Source organism: Nyctereutes procyonoides, unplaced genomic scaffold, assembly GCF_905146905.1.
Source record: "Nyctereutes procyonoides isolate TBG_1078 unplaced genomic scaffold, NYPRO_anot_genome, whole genome shotgun sequence".
Classification (NCBI taxonomy): Eukaryota; Metazoa; Chordata; class Mammalia; order Carnivora; family Canidae; genus Nyctereutes; species Nyctereutes procyonoides.
Window position 1 is genome coordinate 46,007,223 of NW_026575125.1, and position 21,055 is coordinate 46,028,277.

Genomic DNA, 21,055 nt, shown 5'->3' on the forward strand with positions numbered 1-21,055 from the left:
AGCCAGTTTGGGAGTTTGATGTAGACCAAGGTAGACAATAGTCCAGGTCCTGCAGGCCTCCTGTTGGCAAGCCAGCCTCCAAGTGACTGCCTGTATTTCTCCATCTGCAGATAAACTCGCCAGCAAGTTATCTGATTCCATGATGTCTGTCCTCGACCTCTCTGGCAACACTGATGACAGTGCTAGTGACTGATCCGACTTATCTCACCCCCCTCCCTTGTCCCTCCAAGCACCAGTTCCAGTGGGATGGAGGAATACAGATGAAATGGTGTGTTTCTCCATGAAGTACCTGCATATTCAAAGAACTCACCCACCATGCCTCTTCTCACTGTCGCCTCCATTCTTCAAGAAAAAGAGTTCCAAGTTGCTGAAACTAGCAAGCCCCATAGCCTTTATTTAACCTCTATTCTGTTTTACAAGAGAAATAAAATTACCAGATCCCTGATGCTAACAATTTAGCCCTCATCCTGTAGGTTGGTCTAGAGGAATAACTCACAAAACCCTCTTGAACAGCTACATGGGAAACTAGAGGCAAGGCTGCTGGTAGACCTGGGGGTCCCTGAATGGGTGACGATTTCTTTATCAGTCGGCAATAGATCTCAGCAGCAAGACATTCCTGTGATGGGCTGTAGACTATTCATCTTCCATCAAGTTTGTAGATCCTCACCTGGGTGTCAGTAACAATAGGGGGAACAGTGATGAGTCTTGTCTCTGGAAGGGTCTGGGGATAGGATAGAGGGAAGAAGAGAACCATAAGCCTGGTTAGTTGCTGAAGTGTGGTAAGCTCCACATTGTTTGCATGAAGGGAAAACAAGATGCCTGTTGGTAGGGTGGCTAGATGTGTTAGGGGCAAACCACTCCTTGGGGCATTTCCAGGCAGACTAGGTTGGGGGAATCCCTTGAACTGAGGCCCCAACCTTCCATGACCACTTCTCATCTAGCACCAGCATTTGAATTCTGTGATTCAAGAGGGTTCTGGTACCATTTATTCACAGCCTGTATCTTCAAGGGGGCTGCTATATTGGGGGTCCTTTGGCTGAAATGATAATTATACCCCATTAAAATACATTTAGCCACCTATAGGGGGCCTACCCCATCAAAGAGTGTCAGGAGGCCCTCAGGAGGGGATTGGAGTAGATGGCCCCAGGAACGCAATCATCTTACTTCACCAGGGTTTGGGTTGTGCACATGATCTCTTTCCCAGCAATCTACCTGAAACTGAACATATTGGAAGGGAGTGGCTTTTAGATCCCTTCAGTCTTTTCTCCCAACCCCAAACTTCCATGTCATCTTTAAACCCATAGCCACATCTCAGTCACCTCCTAATTTACCTATTCAAATCCTTAAGAGCAGAACGACATGATGGACTGGAGCAGGCTGCAGACTGATTGGCAGGAAAGTACAGCCCACTCCATTCTAGCCAAAGAACATAATTAAGTACTACTTGAGCACAAATTACACCAAACCCTGGAAACCTGTTAGCTCCTTTAACCCTCCATACAGATCTGCCAGTAAGGGATTAGTCTCTCCATAGGAAAGATCAACAGGCTCAAGGAAGCTGTTAGGACATACTTAAGACATACTAAGTGTTGATGCCAGGATTGGAACCCAGAGGTGATAAAAAGCTGTGTGTGGGTTCTTTCCTCTGCATTATACTATCTCCTTAACATTAATTAAGCACCTACTGGGCCTAAGGGGTGCCAGCCTCTATTATCAAGCCCTTTGAATGCATTCTTTTGTCAGTTTAAAAAAACGGTCTTGCTAAAAATCCCACTTCAAGTCCTTTTGGATGGGGTTCAATTTATTACACACTATCTCATTATCAAACTCTCCTGGTAGGTAAATAATGTTACAATGAAAAATGGGATATAGATAGCTAAAGCTAAGGCCATTTTACAACTTCTATGGCATTTCATATTTGGACATTTTTATTTTTTATTTATTTTTATTTTTAAATTTTTAAAATTTATTCATGAGAGACACACAGAGAGAGAGGCAGAGGCACAGGCAGAGGGAGAAGAAGGCTCCATGCAGAGAGCCCGATGCAGTACTCGATCCCGGGACTCCAGGATCACTCCCTGGGGTGAAGGCAGGCTAAACCGCTGAGCCACCCAGGGATTCCCCATAGTTGAGCATTTTAAAAAAGATTTTATTTATTTATTAATGAGAGTCACAGGCAGAGACATAGGCAGGGGGAGAAGCAGGTTCCCTGTGGGGACCCTTCTGTGGGACTCGATCCTGGGATCATGACCTGAGCCAAAGGCAGACATTCAACCACTGAGCCACCCACATGCCCCTCATAGTTGAACATTTAAAATGTTTTCTAGTGCTCCTAAGAGATACTGGTAACCTCTAGACATAAGAGGTATCTTGAGTAAGAAAGAGCATGGGAGTGGTGCCTGGCTGGCTCAGTAGAGTATGCAACTTGTCTCTTGGTGAGTTCAGGCCCTGTGCCAGGCATAGAGCTTACTTAAAAAAAAAAGCATGGGAACATGATTTGGCTTAAACAAGAACTAAAGCAGTCATGTCAGGATAAGAATGTGGGACCCCAAATTCTCTACAACATATCACAACTTTTTATTATTTTTTATTTTTTTTAAGGATTTATTTTAGAGATCTGGGGTGGGAGGGACAGAGAGAGGGAGATAATTTTAAGCAGCTTCCCCAATGATAGGTGCCTGATGTGGGGCTACATCTCATGACCCCAAGATCATAACCTGAGCTGAAACCAAGAGTCAGCCACCTGGGTGCCACATCACAACTTTTTAAAAAAAGTGTTTCTTGAGTCTTTCCCCTAATTTTTAAAAAAGATTTTTATTTATTTGACAAAGAGAGAAAGAGCACAAGCAGGGGGAGCGGCAGGCAGAGGGAGAGGGAGAAGCAGGCTCCCAGTTGAGCAGGGAGCCTGACGTGGGGCTCAATCCCAGGACCCTGGGATCATGACCTGAGCTGAAGGCAGATGCTTAACCAACTGAGCCACCCAGGTGCCCCTTTCCCTCATTTTAATTTTTTTCCTTTCCCTCATTTAAAAAAAAAGTTTTTTTTTTAAATTTTTTTTGAGAAAGAGAATATGAGTGTGGGGAGGGGAGGGACCGAGGGAGAGGGAGGCAGAATCTTAAGCAGACTTTGGTTTGAGCATGGAGCCTGACACAGTCATGAGACCTCATGACCCTGAGATCATGACGTGAAGTAAAACCAAGAGTTGGACACTAAAAGTACTGCACCACCCAGGTGCCCCAGCCTCATTTAAAATGTTTTTTTTATTTAAATTCAATTTAGTTAACATATACTGAATAATTAGTTTCAGAGGCAGAGTTCAGTGATTCATTAGTTGCATATAACACCCAGCACTCATTACACCACATGCCCTCCTTAATGCCCATCACCCAGTTACCCCATCCCCCTACCCATCTCCTCTCCAGCAACCCTCAGTTTGTTTCCTAAAGTGCAGCATCTCTCATGGTTTCCCTCCCTCTCTGTTTTCATCTTATTTTATTTTTTCCTTCCCTTCCCCTATGTTCATCTGTTTTGTTAATTAAATTCCACATATGATATGAGTGAAACCATATGGTATTTGTCTTTCTTTGACTGACTTATTTCCCTTAGCATAATACCCTGTAGTTCCATCCACATCATTGCAAATGGCAAGATTTCATTCTGATGGCTGAGTAATATTCCATTGTATATATATACATATGTATATGAATTGATAAAGAAGATGTGTTGATGGACATCTGGGTTCTTTCCATATTTTGGCTATCGTGGACATTGTTGCTATAACATTTGGGGTGCATGTGCTCCTTCAGATCACTACGTTTGTATCTTTTGGATAAATACCTAATAGTGCAATTGCTGGGCTGTAGGGTAGCTCTATTTTTAACTTTTTGAGGAACCTCCATACTGTTTTCCAGAGTGGCTGTACCAGTTTGCATTCCCACCAAAAGTGTATGAGGCTTTCTCTGTCTGTATCCTTGCCAACATCTGTAATTTCCTAACTTGTTAATTTTAGCCATTCTGACCGGTGTGAGGTGCTATCTTATGGTAGTTTTGATTTGTATTTCCTTGATGCCGAGTGATGTTGAACGTTTGTTCTTGTGATGTTGGCCATTTATATGTCTTTGGAGAAATGTCTTTTCATATCTAATGCCCATTTCTTGACTGGATTTTTTGTTTTTTGGCTGTTAAGTTTGATAAGTTCCTTATAGATTTTCGATACTAGCCCTTTAACTGGTATGACATTTGTAAATATCCTCTCCCATTCCAGAGGTTGCCTTTTAGTTTTGTTAACTGTTTCCTTTGCTGTGCAAAAGCTTTTTATCTTGCCAAGGTCCCAATAGTTCATTTTTACTTTTGTTTCCATGGCCTTTGGAGACGTGTCTAGCCAGAAGTTGTGTCGTCCGAGGTCAAAGAGGTTGTTGCCTCAGTTTCCCTCTAGGATTTTGATGGATTCCTGTCTCACATTTAATATTTGAGCCTATTTTTTTATACAGTATAAGAAAGTGGTCCAGTGTCATTCTTCTGAGTGTGGCTGTCCAATTTTCCCAACACCATTTGTTGAAGAGACTTTTTTTCCCATTGTATATTCTTTCCTGCTTTGTTGAAGATTACTTGACCATAGAGTTCTGGGTTTTCTGTTCTGTTCCATTGATCAATGTGCCTGTTTTTGTGTCAGGACCATACTGTCATGATGATTATAGCTTTGTAATACAGCTTGAAATCTGGAATTGTGATGCCTCCAGCTTTGATTTTCTTTTCAACATTCCTTTGGCTATTCAGGGTCTTTTCTGGTTCCATACAAATTTTAGGATTGTTTGTTCCAACTCTGAAAAATGCTGAAAGTATTTTTGATAGGGATTGCATTGAATGTGTAGATTGCTCTGGGTAGCATAGACATTTTACAATATTTGTTCTTCCAATCCGTGAGCACAGATGTTTTTCCATTTCTCTGTGTCTTCCTCAATTTCTTTCAGAAGTGTTCTATAGTTTTAAGATTATAGATCCTTTACCTTTTCAGTGAGGTTTATTTCTAGGTATCTTATGGTTTTGGGTACAATTTTAAATGGTATTGACTCCTTGATTTCTCTTTCTTTTGCCTCCTTATTTATGTATAGAAATGCAGCTGACTTCTGTGCATTGATTTTGTATCCTGCCACTTTGCTGAATTCTTGTATGAGTGCTAGCAGTTTTGGGGGGAGTCTTTTGGATTTTCTACATAGAGTATCATGTCGTCTGTGAAGAGTGAAAGTTTGACCTCTTCTTTTCTTATGTGGATGTCTTTTCTTTCTTTTTGTTGTCTGATTGCTGAGGCTAAGACTTCCAGTACTATGTTGAACAACAGTGATGGGAGTGGACATCCCTGTCGTGTTCCTGACCTTGTGGGGAAACCTCTCAGTTTTACCCCATTAAGGATGATTATTTGCCATGGGTCTTTCATATATGACTTTTATGATATTGAGTTCTATTCCCTCTATCACTAAATGGTGGAGAGTTTTTTATGAAGAAAGGATGCTGTATTTTTCTTTTTCTGCCTCTATTGAAGAGATCATATGGTTCTTGTCCTTTCTTTTATTAATGTGGTGTATCACATTGATTGCTTTGTGGATGTTGAACCACCTTTATAGTCCAGGAGTAAATCCCACTTGGTTGTGGCAAATAATATACTGTTGGATCCTATTAGCTAGTATCTTGGTGATAATTTTTACATCCATATTCATCAGGTTTATTGGTCTGTAATTCTCCTTTTCAGTGAAGTCTTTGGTTTTGGGATCAAGGTAATGCTGGCCTCATAGGAAGAGTTTGGAAGTTTTCCTTCTATTCCGATTTTTGTAATGGTTTCAGAAGAATAGATATTAATTCTTTTTTAAATGTTTGGTAGAATTCTACTGCAAAGCCATGTGTTCCAAGACTCTTGTTTGTTGGGAGATTTTTGATTACTGCTTCAATTTTTTCATGGTTATGTATCTGTTCAGCTTTTCTATTTCTCCCTGTTTAAGTTTTGGTAGTTTATATGTTTCTAGGAATGTATCCATTTCTTCCAGATTGCTTGATTTATTGGCATATAGTTGCTCATAATATTCTTTTATAATTGTTTATGTTTCTTCTGTGTCGGTTGTGATTTCTCCTCTTTCTTTCATGATTTTATTTATTTGGGTCCATTCTGTTTTATTTTTGATAAGTCTGGCCAGCAGTTTATCAATCTTATTAATTCGTTCAAAGAACTAGCTCCTAATTTCATAGATCAGTTCTACTGGATTTTTGGATTTATATATAATTTATTTCTGCTCTAATATTTATTATTTTTCTTCTCCTGGTAAATAAAGCCTAGATTTAGGCTTAATTTGCTGTTCTTTTTCTAGCTCCTTTAGGTTTAAGATTAGGTTGTGTCTTTCAGACTTTTCTTGTTTCTTCAGGAAAGCATGTATTACTATATACTTCTCTGTCCTTTGAAGAGGACATCCTTTGCTGCATCCCAAAGGTTCTGAACAGTTGTATTTTCATTTTCCTTTGTTCCCATTTATTTTTTAAAATTTCTTCTTTAATTTCCTGATTGACACATTCATTCTTTAGTAGGATGCTCTTTAACCTCCATGTATTTGTGGTCCTTCCAAACTTATTCTTGTGGTTGACTTCAAGTTTTAAATCATTGTGATCTGAAAATATACATGGAATAATCTCAGTCTTTTTGTATCAGTTGAGACCTTATTTGTGACTCAGTATGTAATCTATTCTGAAGAATGTTCCATGTGCACTCAGAAAGAATATGTATTCTGCTGCTTTAGGGTGAAATGCTCTGAATATATCTGTTAAGTCCATCTTATCCAGTGTATCATTCAAAGCCCTTGTTTCCTTGTTAATCTTCTGCTTAGGGTAGCCCTTGGTGGCTCAGCGGTTTAGCGCCATCTTCAGTCCAGGGCGTGATCCTGGAGACCCCGAATCGAGTCGCATGTCGGGCTCCCTGCATGGAGCCTGCTTCTCCCTCTGCCTGTGTCTCTGCCTCTCTCTCTCTGTCTCTCATGAATAAATAAATAAAATCTTTAAAAAAAATCTTCTGCTTAGATGAACTGTCCATTGCTATGAGACGGGTCTTAATTATTATTATACTATTACTATATTATTATCAATGAGTTTTAAAAAATTTTGTTGTCTTATATACTTGGCCGCTCCCATGTTAGGGGCATTAAATATTTACAACTGTTAGATCTTCTTATTGGATAGATCCTTTTATTATAATACAGCATCATTATTCATCTCTTATTACAGTCTTTGGTTTAGAATGTAGTTTTTCTGATATAAAGAAGGCTACTCTGGCTTTATTTTGATGTCCATTGGCATGATAAATGTTTCTCTACCCCCTCACTTTCAATCTGCAAATGTCTTTGGGTCTAAAATGAACCTCTTGAAAGCAGCATATTGTCTTGGTATGTGTCTTGGTTTTTTTAATCCATTCTGATACCCTATGTCTTTTGATTGGAGCATTTAGTTCATTTACATTCAGACTAATTGCTGAAAGATATGAAGTTAGTGCCACTGTATTACCTGTAAAGTTACTGTTCCTTTAGATTGTCTCTCTTCCTTTCTGGTCTTTGTTAAATTTGGGCTCTCTTTCCACTCAAAGTATCCCCTTTAACATTTCTTGCAGGGTTGGTTTAGTGTTCACAAATTCCTTTAGTTTTTCTTTGTCCTGAAATCTTTCTCTCTCCTTCTATTCTGAATAATAATTTGCTGGATCAAGTATTCTTGGGTGCATATTTTTCCCATTTATCATGTCAAAATATCATGGCCAATCCTTTCTTGCCTGCCAGGTCTTTGTGGGCTGGTCTGTTGCCAGCCTTATGTTTCTTTTCTTTTCTTTTAAAGATTTTATTTATTTGAGAAAGAGAGAAAGAGCAGAAGCAGGGAGAGCAGCAGAGGGAGAAGCAGACTCCCTCCTGAGCAGGGAGCCTGATTCGAGGCTCTATCCCAGGACCCCAGGATCATGACTTGAGCCAATGGCAGATGCTTAACCAACTGAGTCACCCATGCACCCCCAGCCTTATGCTTCTAGCCTTGTAGGTTAAGGACCTCTTGTCCCCGAGCTGCTTTCAGGATTTTCTCTTGATCTTTGATATTTGCAAACTTACTATAATGTGGCAAGTTGTTGACCTATTTTTATTGATTTTAAGGGGGATTCTCTGTGCCTCCTGGACTTGAATGCTTGTTTCCTTCCCCAGAGTAGGGAAGTTCTTAGCTATAATTTCTTCAAATCTGCCCTTTTCTCCTATTCCTCATCTTCTGGGACCCCTATTATCCATATATTATTTCTCTTTATGGGATCACTGAGTTCTCTAAGTCTCCCTTTGTGATATAATAGTTTTCTTTCTGTATTTCAACTTCCTTATTTTCTATTATTTTGTCTTCTATATCTCTGAATCTTCTGCTTTGTTCAGCCTCATTTCATGGGCTCCACTTGGGACTGCATCTCAGTAATAGCATTTTTAATTTTAGCCTGACTAGATTTTGGTTCTTTTATCACTATAGTAAGGGGTTCTCTAAGTATCTTTTATGCCTTTTTTCAAGCCCAGCTAGTATCTTTATAATTTTTATTTTAAGTTCTAGTTCAGATATCTTAATTATTTTCTTAATTCCCTGACAGTGAGAACTACCTTCTGTTCTTTCTTTTGGGGTGAATTTCTCCATCTTGTCATTTTGTGCAGAAAAGAAAGGAAGAAAGAAAAAGAAGAAAGTCAAAAATTACAACAACAAGAACTTCAGGAAGTATTTCTGGTGTATGTTTTTTACAGTCTACTATTGGGTTTTGGCTGCTCTTTCCCACTGGTCTGTCCTTTCTAGAGCTCCTCTGTGTTTGTATGGGAGAGTGTTTGGACCTTTAATTAGTTATACCTTGATTTGCTTGTCAAGGTAAGCCTGTAAAAGTAAAAAGAGAAGAAAAGAACAAAAAAGAACAAAAAAGCCTGATCCAAGACAAAATGAAAAGGAACAAAAATGCAAACAAACAAACAAGAACCTATAAGCCTGATTCCAAAGAATAAGAAAGAAAGAAGGAAGAAGAAGGAAAGAAGAGAAAAAAAACCCATAATAAGCCTGATTCAAAAAATAAGAGAAGGAAACAAAGCAACAAATGAACAAAAAATTATAAGCCTGATATAAAAAAGCAAAAAAGAATAAAACAGAAAAAATAATATAAAAGATAAAAAATAAATAGAAAAATTAAAAATTAAAAATTTTAAAAATTAAGAAAAGAAAAAAAAAGAAGCAAGCCTTGTCCTATTTCCATAATAAGTTGATATTTTGGCACGTTTTTTGATCAGTAGACTTGATACATATGGGAGCCTGTGTTAATCTTCTGAGGGAGAAGTCTGCTGGGCTGGCTCACAAGCTGACTTGCCCTTGTAAAGATGCTTCAGCCAGTTACAGGGGAGTGGGGTGTAGTGTAAGGAACTCCTCGGGATGTACTATTCCTCTCTGAAGTTGGATTTTGCTGGTAGGTGGGCTTGGGGGGATCGGGAGGGGGTGGTGGTGAAGGAGGAAGAATATGGCTTCACCCTGCCCTCTTTTTCCCAGGAAAGGGAACGCTCTGCCACTGCTGTTCAGGAGGCCCTCTCAAGATAGTGAACAATCTCTTGTGTCCTGGGCTTTCATCAGTTCTATGCTCTTAACCTGTCTTTTCCCAGGTGTTGGTATGCCTGATGCTATATATCTCCAGTATTTTATCTCTAGTGTGTGCTGGGACTCAAAACCCAAGTTTTTTTTTTTAAGATTTTATTTATTCGTGAGAGACAGAGAGGCAGAGACACAGGCAGAGGGAGAAGCAGGCTCCCCACAAGGAGCCTGATGGGGGACTCAGTCCTCGGACCCTGGGATCCCACCCTGAGCCAAAGGCAGACGCTCAATAGCTGAGCCACCCAGGCATCCCCAAAACCCAAGTTTTTTTTTTAGGTGTTTATAGCCCCCTTTTTTAAATAATAAATTTATTTTTTATTGGTGTTCAATTTGCCAACATACAGAATAACACCCAGTGCTCATCCTGTCAAGTGCCCCCCTCAGTGCCCGTCACCCATACACCCCCACCCCCTGCCCTCCTCCCCTTCCACCACCCCTAGTTCGTTTCCCAGAGTTAGGAGTCTTTCATGTTCTGTCTCCCTTTCTTATATTTCCTACCCATTTCTTCTCCCTTCCCCCTTTAAAGGGCCTGGTATTGTGTGGGTCCACTCCCCTCCCTCGAAGGAGAGTCTCGTGGAGTGCCTAGCACCATTCTGTCCCTGAAAAGCAGTCACACAGTACTTATGCGGAGGCTAGAGTTTATTTAATGCTCAGCAAAAAGCTAGAACCAGGTTAGCATCTGAGCATGATGACTCTGTCCTCTACTCTGTTCTGTCTGAGAAAAACAGTCATACAGAGGCTTGAATCTATTGCAGCAGACAGGGAAACGCAGCGGCCAGGTTATTTGCAGTCTGCACGTGTCTCTTCTCTCCGTTCATTTCTGCCACACACAAGCAGCTGCTCCGTGCACACACAGAGGTTTAAGCCTCTTGTGGCTCACAGCAAAAAGTTTTAAAAGGTTTTCTGCCCTGTGTGCAAACCTCTGACCCTGCTGTTGAGTGCTGCTTACTGGTTCCCGGCTGACTTTTGTCCTTGCAGAGGAAAAATATGGTCTTCCAAATGCACTCCAGAAAAGGGAGCGATCTCTCCCAATGCGACCGAGGGGATCTCCTTGACGCAAGTTATTTTACAATCCCCGTCTGATGCACTCTCTTCCACTTTCTTCCGCTCCCTGACTTTTTTGCTAAAAAAAACAACTCCCTCAGCTTCGTGGTCAGTCTTTTATTTCCTCCAGGTCATGGCTCCAAACCTTGCATCTGCCATGTTCTCTTGCTCCAATAGTGAAGATTTTTAATCCTCAGATTGTATTCCTAGTTGTTCAAAATGGTTGGATATTGATCTTGTTGTGTTTGAAAGAGGCAAGCTCAGGGTCCCCACCATCTTAATTCCAGCCTCATTAAAAATTTTTAAAATTTATTTTATTTTTTAAAAAAGATTGATTTACATTTCCTGACTAGTGAGTTGAACATATTTTCATGTGCTTATTTGTCATTCATATATGTTCTTTGGCAAAGTGTTCAAATTTCTTACACATTTTTTTGGTTCAGTTTTTCTTCCACATTTTGTATTGGGTTCTTTTATTGTCGAGTTTTGATCATTCTATATATTTACATTAGATACAAGTTCTTTGTCAGGTATATGCTTTGTAACATTTTGACCCAGTTTGTGGTTTGCCTTTTCATTCTATAAAAGTGTCTTTATTTTCCATTCCCCAAACCTCTTTTAATAGATTTTTAAAAAAATTTTTAATAATTGTGGTAAAATACATATAACATAAAATTTACCATCTTAACCAGTTTTTCCCAAGGAAATAAAAGTTTGCTGCATTTCAAAGTAGTAACTTCTTATGTTAGAGCACTGGCCAAAATTCAATACTGATACAAATATAAACTTTTCAAGAGGTCAAGATATGTGTGTCAGGCAATTTTTCTGAATTTCTTTTAAAGGCAGAATTGTTAAGCCATATGAAATAATTAGAAATAATGTATATTAATAACATATGTAAAGCCACAGTTCAACTTTAAGCTGAATAGCCAAACCATGTAAAACATCTCAGCTAATATTTAGAACATTGTACGTATTTTCAATAACTTAAGTGAATGTCTATTGCACTTCTCATCTCCCAATCCCCCCAGGAAATATAACTTTTCTTTTCTTTTTACTAGATTTAATAAATCCAAATATTTACTCAGAAGATTCTGGCATTAACTGTAGCTGAGTTTAACAGAAATATGTAAAACCACAAAGATTTATCAAGTATTCACAAATGATTACTTACAGCTATTATTTTTTTAACTTAAATTCAATTAATATGTAACATAATTATTGGCTCAAAGGTAGACGTCGGTGATTCATCAGTCTTATATAATGTTCAGTGCTCATTATATCATGTGTCCTCCTTAATGTAAATGTCTTTCTTGGTTACATACAAATCTTAAGATTATTTGTTCCAACTCTGTGAAGAATGTCCATGGTATTTTGATAGGGATTGCACTGAATGTGTATATTGCTCTATGTGTAGCATAGACATTTTCATAATATTTATTCTTCCAATCCATGAGCATGGAATGTTTTTCCATTTCTTTGTGTCTTCCTCAATTTCTTTCATGAGTGTTCTATAGTTTTCTGAATACAGACTCTTTGCCTCTTTGGATAGGTTTATTCTCAGGTATTTTATGGTTTTGAGTGCAATTGTAAACGGGATTGACTCCTTAGTTTCTCTTTCTTCTGCCTCATTGTTCATGTATAGAAATGCAACTGACTTCTGTGCATTGATTTTATATCCTTCCAAGTTGCTGAATTCCTGTATGAGTTCTAGTAATTTTGGGGTGGAGTCTTTTGGGTTTTCCATATAGAGTATCATATCTGCAAAGAGGGAGAATTTGACTTCTTTGCTAATTTCAATGCCTTTTATTTCTATCTGTTGTGTGATTGCTGAGGCTAGGACTTCTTTTTTTAAAGATTTTATTTATTTATTCATGAAAGACAGTGAGAGAGGGAGAGAGAGAAAGAGAGAGAGAGAGAGAGGCAAAGACATAGGCAGAGGGAGAAGCAGGCTCTATGCAGGGTTCCTGATGTGGGACTCAGTCCTGGGACTCCAGGATCATGCCCTGGGCCGAAGGCAGGTGCTAAACCGCTGAGCCACCCAGGGATCCCTGGGACTTCTAGTACTACGTTGAACAGATGTGTCACCACTGTGATAGTGGACATCCTTGTTGTGTTCCTGACCTTAGGGGAAAAGCTGTCAGAATGATATTCTCTGTGGGTTTTTCATAGATGATGTTTATGATATTGAGGTGTGTTCCCTCTATCCCTACACTGTGAAGTTTTAATCAAGAAAGAATGCTGTGGGGATCCCTGGGTGGCTCAGTGGTTTGGCACCTGCCTTTAGCCCAGGGTGTGATCCTGGAGTCTCAAGATTGAGTCCCACATTAGGCTCCCTGCATGGAGCCTGCTTTTCCCTCTGCCTGTGTCTCTGCCTCTGTGTGTGTGTGTGTGTGTGTGTGTGTGTGTCTCAGAAATAAATAAATAACATCTTATTTTTTTTTAATTTTTTAAATTTATTTATTTATGATAGTCACAGAGAGAGAGAGAGAGAGAGAGAGAGAGAGAGAGAGAGGCAGAGACACAGGCAGAGGGAGAAGCAGGCTCCATGCACCGGGAGCCCGATATGGGATTCGATCCCGGGTCTCCAGGATCGCGCCCTGAGCCAAAGGCAGGCGCCAAACCGCTGCGCCACCCAGGGATCCCATAAATAACATCTTAAAAAAAAAAGAAAGAATGTTGTTTTGTCAAATGCTTTTTCTGTATCAATTAAGAGAATCGTATGGTTCTTGTCCTTTCTTTTATTCATATGTTGTATTTTATTGATTGATTTACAGATGTTGAACACCCCCCCCCTTGCAGTCCAGGAATAAATCCCACTTGGTGGTGGTAAATAATCCTTTTAATATACTGTTGGATCCTATTGGCTAATGTCTTGGTGAGAATTTTCATATCCATGTTCATCAGGGATATCGGCGTGAAATTTTTCTTTTTGGTAAAATCTTTGTCTTTTGGGATCAAGGTAACAGTGGCCTCATAGAAAGAGTTTGGAAGTTTTCCTTCCATTTCTATTTTTTTTTAAAGATTTTATTCATTTATTCATGAGAGACAGAGAGAGAGAGAGAGGGAGGGAGAGAGAGAGAGAGAGAGAGAGAGAGAGAGAGAGAGAGAGGCAGAGACACAGGCACAGGGAGAAGCAGGCTTCATGCAGGGAGCCTGATACAGGACTTGATCCCGGGACTCCAGGGTCACGCCCTGGGCAGAAGGCAGGCACCAAACCACTGAGCCACTCAGGGATTCCCCCCATATCTATTTTTTGAAACAGATTCAGAAGAATAGGTATTAATTCATCTATAATGTTTGTAGAGTTTCACTGGAAAGCCATTTGGCCCTGAAGTCCTGTTTATTGGGAGGTTTTTTTATATTGCTTCAATTTCCTTGCTTGTAATGGGTCTCTCCAGGTTTTCTATTTCTTCCTGTTTCAGTTTTGGTAGTTATGTCTCTAAGAATGCATCCATTTCTTCCAGATTGCCTAATATGTTGGCATGTAGTTGTTCATAATATGTTCTTATAATTGTATTTCTTCGATGTTGATTGTGATCTCTCCTCTTTCATTTATGATTTTATTTACGTCCTTTCTCTTTTCTTTTTGATAAGTCTGGCCAGGGGTTTATCAATCTTAACAATTCCTTCAAAGAACCAGCTCCTGGTTTTGTTGATCTGTTCCACTGTTCTTTTGGTTTCTATTTCACTGATTTCTGCTCTATTCATTATTATTTCTCTTCTCCTGGTGAGTTTAGGCTTTATTTGCTGTTCTCTCTCCAGCTCCTTTAGGTGTAAGGTTAGGTTGTATATTTGAGACCTTTCTTGTTTTTTGAGAAAAGCTTGTATTGCTATATACCTCTCTCTTAGGACTGCCTTTGCTTCATCTGAAAGGTTTTGAACAGTTGTATTTTCATTTTCATTTGTTTCCATGAATTTTAAAAATTCTTTAATTTCCTGATTGACCCATTCATTCTTTAGTAGGCTGCTCTTTAGCCTCCATGTATTTGAGTTCTTTCCAAATTTCCTCTTGTGATTGAGTTCCAGTTTCAAAGCATTGTGGTTTGAAAATATGCAGGGAATGATCCCAATCTTTTGCTACCAGTTGAGACCTGATTTGTGACCCGGTATGTGATCTATTCTGGAGACTGTTCCTTGTGCAGTTGAGAAGAATGTGTATTCTGTTGCTTTAGGATGGAATGTTCTGAATATATCTGTGAAATCCATCTAGTCCAGTGTGACATTCAAAGCCTTTGTTTCCTTGTTGATCTTCTGCTTAGTTGAATTGTCCATTGCTGTGAGTCAGGCTTCCCCTACTATGATTGTATTATTATCAATATGTTTCTTTAATTTTGTTATTAATTGGCTTATATTAATAGCTGCTCCCATGTTAGAGGCATAAATATTTACAATTGTTAGATCTTCTTGTTGGATAAACCCTTTAATTATTATATAATGTCATTATTCATCTCTTATTATGCCGGTTCTTTCTGGCCTGCCAGGTATCTGTGGATAGGTCTGCTGCCACTCTAATGTTTCTATGCTTGTAGTTTATAGACCTCTTGTCAGCAGCCTTCAGGATTTTCTTTGTTTCTGGGATTTGAAAGTTTCACTATTATATGTCAGGGTGTTGACCTATCTTTATGGATTTTGAGGGGTTTCTCTGACTCCTGGACTTGGATGCCTGTTTCCTTCCTCAGATTAGAAACTTTCTTCATTATAATTTCCTCCAATATACTTTCTGCCCTTCTCATTCCTTTTCTTCTGGGCTCCACTTATTCTAATATTGTTTTGCTTTATGGTATCACTTATCTTGCGAATTCTGCCCTTGTGATCCAATAGTTGTTTATCTCTTTTTCAGTTTCTTTATTTTCCATCATTTTGTCTTCTATATTACTAATTATCTCTCTTGACTCATTTATCCTAGCACTTAGAGCCTCCATTTTGTATTGCATGTCATTAATAGCCTTTTTGATTTCGACCTGATTAGATGTTAGTTCTTTTATTTCTCCAGAAAGGGACTCTATAGTTTCTTCTATGCTTTTTTCAAGCCTGGCTAGTACCTTTATAATCATTATTCTGAACTCTAGTTCCAACACCTTACTTTTGTTCCTGATTCGGTCCCTGGCAGTCAGTACTGCCTCTTGTTCTCTTTTTTGAGGTGAGTTTTTCCATCTTGTTATTCTGTCCAGAGAAGAATAGATGAATGAGAAAAGAAAATACTAAAATGGCAACAACAACTCTAGAGAAATATACACTAAACAAATCAGAAGAGACCTGAAACTGAAAAAAAAGAGACAATACAATCAGACAGGTGAACAGAATAGAGCAATACACTGGATCCTGTGTATATTTTGGTCCATCTGTTAGAAAACTAGATCCCAAAATTGTAAGGAAAGGAAAACTTATATTTGTATAAAAAATTAAATACATTGAAAGAATAGAATATAACTGTAAAAGTGAAAATTAAAGACAAAATATAAGGAATATAAATGGACAGGTGAACAGAGCAATACACTATATCCTGAGTGTATTTTGGTAGGTTTGTTAGAAGAGACTACATCTCAAAATTATAAAGAAAGAAAAACATACAAGTATACAAAAATAAAATTAAATACATTGAAAAGATAGAATGTAAGGATGAAAATTTTAGACTAATAAAACAGAAAAAAGCAAAAAAGGAAGGAAAAAAGTGAATATGATCAGATACGTGAAGAGAACAGAGCTATACTAGATTCTGGGTGTATTTTGGTCTGTTAGAAGAAACTACATCACAAAACTGTAAAGAAAGAAAAACATATATATATATAATTATATACAATGAATGGATAGAATGTAACTGTAAAAATGAAAATTAAAAAAGATTAAAAATATTGATAAAATAGGAAATTTGTTGAAAAAGGAAGGAGAAAAAAATAAAATTGAAAGACTAAAGAATTATGGGGAAAAGAAGCCATGAATTCTATATGCTATATTCCCCTAGCACAGGAGTTTTGTAGTTTCAATGATCGGTAAACTTGTTCTTGGCTGGATGTTCTTGCTGATCTTCTGGGGGAGGGGCCTATTGTGTTGATTCTCAAGTGTCTTTGCCCTGGGGGGAATTGCACTGCCCAGGCCAGGGGGCCAGGCTAACTAATCTGCTCCTAATTGCTCTATGTGGCTTTTATTCACTGAAGGCTTTCTTTCTGCACAGCTTTAGAGGATGAGAGTGAAAATGGTGGTCTCCCAGTCTCAGCCCTGGAGCTGAAAGCTACAGCCCCATTCCTCTGTATGCCTTCAGGATAAAGCAGTCAGTCACTCCTGTCTCCTAGTCTCCATCTGCACTCAGTGCTTACCCAGCCTGTGACTGAGCATTTCTATCTCAGGCATGTGACCCCGTTTAGTCTCCAAACCCTTCAGACTCGTACAGAGTGCTCTGCACTGCTCCTCCTGGGGGAGGAAGGGGTTCTTGCAGGTTTTGCTATTTGTTGGGCCCCTGCTGGGAGAGCAGTCCTGCTGACTATGCCAGGGTTCGAGGTTTATGGCAACCCTGAGCTGAGAGCCCACTCCAGGGCGGGCTGATTGCAGCTGGTTTCCCCACTCTGATACCTGGGAACTCTGTTGCACTCAGGTACCCCTGGTTTTCCCGTGACCCTGAGGATCCGGAGAACACATCACTTACAGCTATTCTTTCAAAGCCTTTGATGGAAAAGACTGTTGTCCACTTTCTAACAGCACCTAAGGCTTGCTTGCATAATGAAATTCAACAAAACAGTATTCTGACCAATGATAAACAACTTATAGGAGATTATCTTGCCTATTCAATGTTTCATTATAAGGCTACTACATTTGACCAATATTAAAAAATTTTAAAACTCCGTTATGCTGACATTTCCAGAAATATTATCAAGTCATCCTTATGATGACACTTATTAATAAAGCAAAAGAAGATGGTACATTCTGGTTTTCACTTTTTAGAGATTTAATTAAATAATTTGATATCTTACCATTTGAAAACTACAACTACATTTTCTTTATCAGTACTGGATGACACCGAGGTGGAAGCAGCTTTCACATCCTTGACTTCCTTTTAAAGGAAAGCATCATGGAATTTTTCAGCAGTAAACATTATATATAGTTCCTATTTAAACCTCATCTCCAAGAAAATGTGAGAGAGAATGTAAGGCAAAAGTCCTTCTTGTTCAAGGTAAGAAAACTCCAGTCTCAAATATTTTACTCCAACAATTGGGGTTATACCAGCTGTTCCATCATTGAATAGTAATGATGTACCCTCAACTGCCATCATTACTAAATTTTACATAGACTGTTTTATATCTGAATATATGCATGTAAAACATTTGCACAGATAAATTAGTGTTAAGAATTGAAAACTCACATCTTGAAATATCCTTTCTTCTGAAATCCATCTAATTGTTTTCAAGACTTGAAAGCTAAATATACTGGCTACCCATTGAAAACATGTTATGTCAGAATATACATGTTTTGAAGAACTTCAGAACTGATCATCTCGGGATTCCTGGGTGGCTCATCAGGTTTAGCACCTGCCTTTGGCCCAAGGCATGATCCTGGAGTCCTGGAATCGAGTCCCACATCGGGCTCCATGCATGGAGCCTGTTTCTCCCTCTGCCTGTGTCTCTGCCTCTTTCTCTCTGTGTGTCTCTCATGAATAAATAAATAAAAATCTTAAAAAAAAGAACTCATAAAAGCAAACACAAACTTAAGAGTGCTTTTGTTGTTGCTTAATCCTCTAAATTTAAAAGGAGACCAATGAATACTACAATCAGATATTTACTACATAGTGTTGATGTCTACTAGCAAACAACTGAACAAGGATAGTTTTTCTCAGCTCATTGTCTATTAGAAGTTGAAACATTTTCAGTTAAAACCTTCATTTTTGGGCAGCCCAGGTGGCTCAGCGGTTTAGCGCCGCCTTCGGCCAAGGGCGTGATCCTGGAGACTCGGGATCAAGTCCCATGTTGGGCTCCCTGCATGGAGCCTGCTTCTCCCTCTGCCTGTGTCTCTCATGAATAAATAATTAAATTTAAAAAATAAATAAAACCTTCATTTTCTCTATAGACTTCAGCATGTGTGGCCCAAACAAAACTGTTTCTAAGGTGGCCTCTGAATCAGATTTTGGAATTCCTTTTTCAAGTTCACCTTGGCTATCCCTTTGATGCTGATAAGCAAGTTTCTTTCTCAGAGTCTCTGCTGTGAGGGCAGCAGTGTCAGTTAACATCCACCAGTTTGGGCTTTATATCTTGTTTTGACCTTTTCTATTGACCTAAGTTTTACACTGTTCATATATTTAAGGATCTCTAGCATACTTGGCATATCAGGTTTCTTTGGACTGTTCTTTTTTTTTAAATTTTATTTATTTGACACAGAAAGAGAGAGCACAAGCAAGGAAGTGGTAGGCAGAGGGAGAGGGAGAAGCAGACTCCCTGCTGAGCAGGGAGCCAAAGATGGGGCTTGATACCAGGACTCTGGGATCTGACCTGAGCCAAAGACAGATGCTTAACTGATACATTTTGGTGGAGCCCTATGGAAGAAGGGGCAGGGGAAGTGGCAGAGGGGAAGGCGGTGGGACAGAGAGTGATATGGTAACAGATATGGTAGAATCTAAATCACCTGAAATGAGCTTCTGCCGTTTGTGCAGGGTCACAATTTTGGCATTCTGAGCTGAGAGCTGTAGGCTCATTTTCAAGGGCTCAGATCGTCTGCAGTGGTTCCTCATTTGCCAGTGTTGTAGTTGAGGCTCTTCTGGAGACAGGTTTAGTGAGGAAAATTGCCTGCTTGGGGGCTTCTCAAAGAAAGAAAGGTCATCCTGAAGGGGTTGCCTTGACCTGACCTCTGTCCTTTGTCTTGTTGAATACACTCCTTCTTTGGCTACCCATCCAACATTAGCCAAAGACATCACCACATCCTATTCTGGGTGGCTGGGGCTCCATTCTGCTGTAGGGCTGGTAAGCTGAAACCGCTATCTTGGACACTGGATCAGAGACATATTAGTACCAATTTTCCTTACAATATTTTGAGATGAACCATATAGCTTCCCAGACCAAATAACAATTGCATGCTTACTCCAACCTGTTGAAAAAACATCCTAATTAGGCACTTAATCCAGCCAAGCATTTAGATGGCAAAGTCTCTCCAAATTTGCATTTCTAGTACTTCAGGCATACATTGTAGCACATGGGCCATGAAGCACACTCAGCTGTGTGGCGGACAGGTGTCTTCTTCAGCTTTTCAGGCTTTCAGCTTAGCTGCTCCTGGGTGTTACTTGATGGTAACCATTCTTTTTTAAAAAAGATTTTATTTATTTATTTGAGAGAGGGAGATAGAGATAGAGCATGAGTGGGGAGGAGTTGGAGAAGCAAGCTCTCCTCTGACCAGGAATCTCAATGTGTGGCTTGATCCCAAGACCTTGGAATCATGACCTGAGCTGAAGGCAGATGGTTAACCTACTGAGCCCCCCAGGCGCCCCCCATGGTAACCATTTTTTTAAAAAATTGTTTTAAATTTATTTATTTATTTATTTATTTATTTATTTATTTATTTAGAGAGGAGTGAGAGGGGCAGAAGGAGAGGGAGAGAGAGAATCCCAAGTAGACTCTGCATAAGCATGGAGCCTGTTGTGGAGCTCGATCTCACCACCCTGAGATCATGACATTAGCTGAAATCAAGAGTCAGGCACTTAATTGATCTACCCAGGTGCTCCCCATGGTAACCATTTTTCTAAAAAGGTTTTAATTATTGAAAGAGTGAGAGAAAGGAGAAGAGGCAGAGAGAGAGGGAGAGAAAGAATCCCAAGTAAACTCTTAGGCTGAATATGGAGCCTGATGTGCGGCTTGATCTTGCCACCCTGAGATCATGACCTGAGTTGAAATCAAGAGTCAGATGCTTAACTGACTGAGCCACGCAGGTGCCCCTCCATCATAACCATTTTTAAGTGTAGAATTCAGTGGCATTCAATACATTCACATTGTTGTGTAACCATCACCACAATCCATCTTCAGAACTCATTTCATCTTGCATAACTGAAACTATACCCTCTAAAATACCAATTCCTTTCTTCCTCTAGCTTCTGACAACTACCATTCTAATGAATTTGACTACTTTTGGTATCTCCTATAAGTGGAATCATACAGTATTTGTCCTTTTTTCATTGGTTTATTTTACTTAACATCATGTCTTTAAGGCTTATTCATATTGTAGCTTATGTCGGAATTTCCTTCCTTTTAATGGTTGAATAATATTCCATTATAGTACACACCATATTTTGTTTATCCATTCATCTGTTGATGAACACTTGGATTGCTTCCATCTTTTAGCTATTGTGAATAATGCTGCTTTGTGCACAAATGTACAA

At 39.2% G+C, this 21,055-nt stretch overlaps 1 protein-coding gene and 1 pseudogene across 1 annotated transcript in view; one reads left to right on the forward strand and one right to left on the reverse strand.

The window, feature by feature from the left end:
• GNL3L (G protein nucleolar 3 like) overlaps positions 1-454 on the forward strand; it is a 33,629-nt gene extending 33,175 nt beyond the window's left edge. Inside the window, exon 16 of the mRNA XM_055338625.1 lies at positions 111-454. Within this exon, the coding sequence (XP_055194600.1) occupies positions 111-193 (83 nt within the window). The 3' untranslated portion in view covers positions 194-454. The remainder of the gene's footprint in view (positions 1-110) is intronic.
• A 16,750-nt stretch (positions 455-17,204) lies between these two features.
• On the reverse strand, positions 17,205-19,818 carry LOC129517923 (mitochondrial fission regulator 1-like; annotated as a pseudogene).
• Between the last annotated feature and the right edge of the window lie 1,237 nt (positions 19,819-21,055).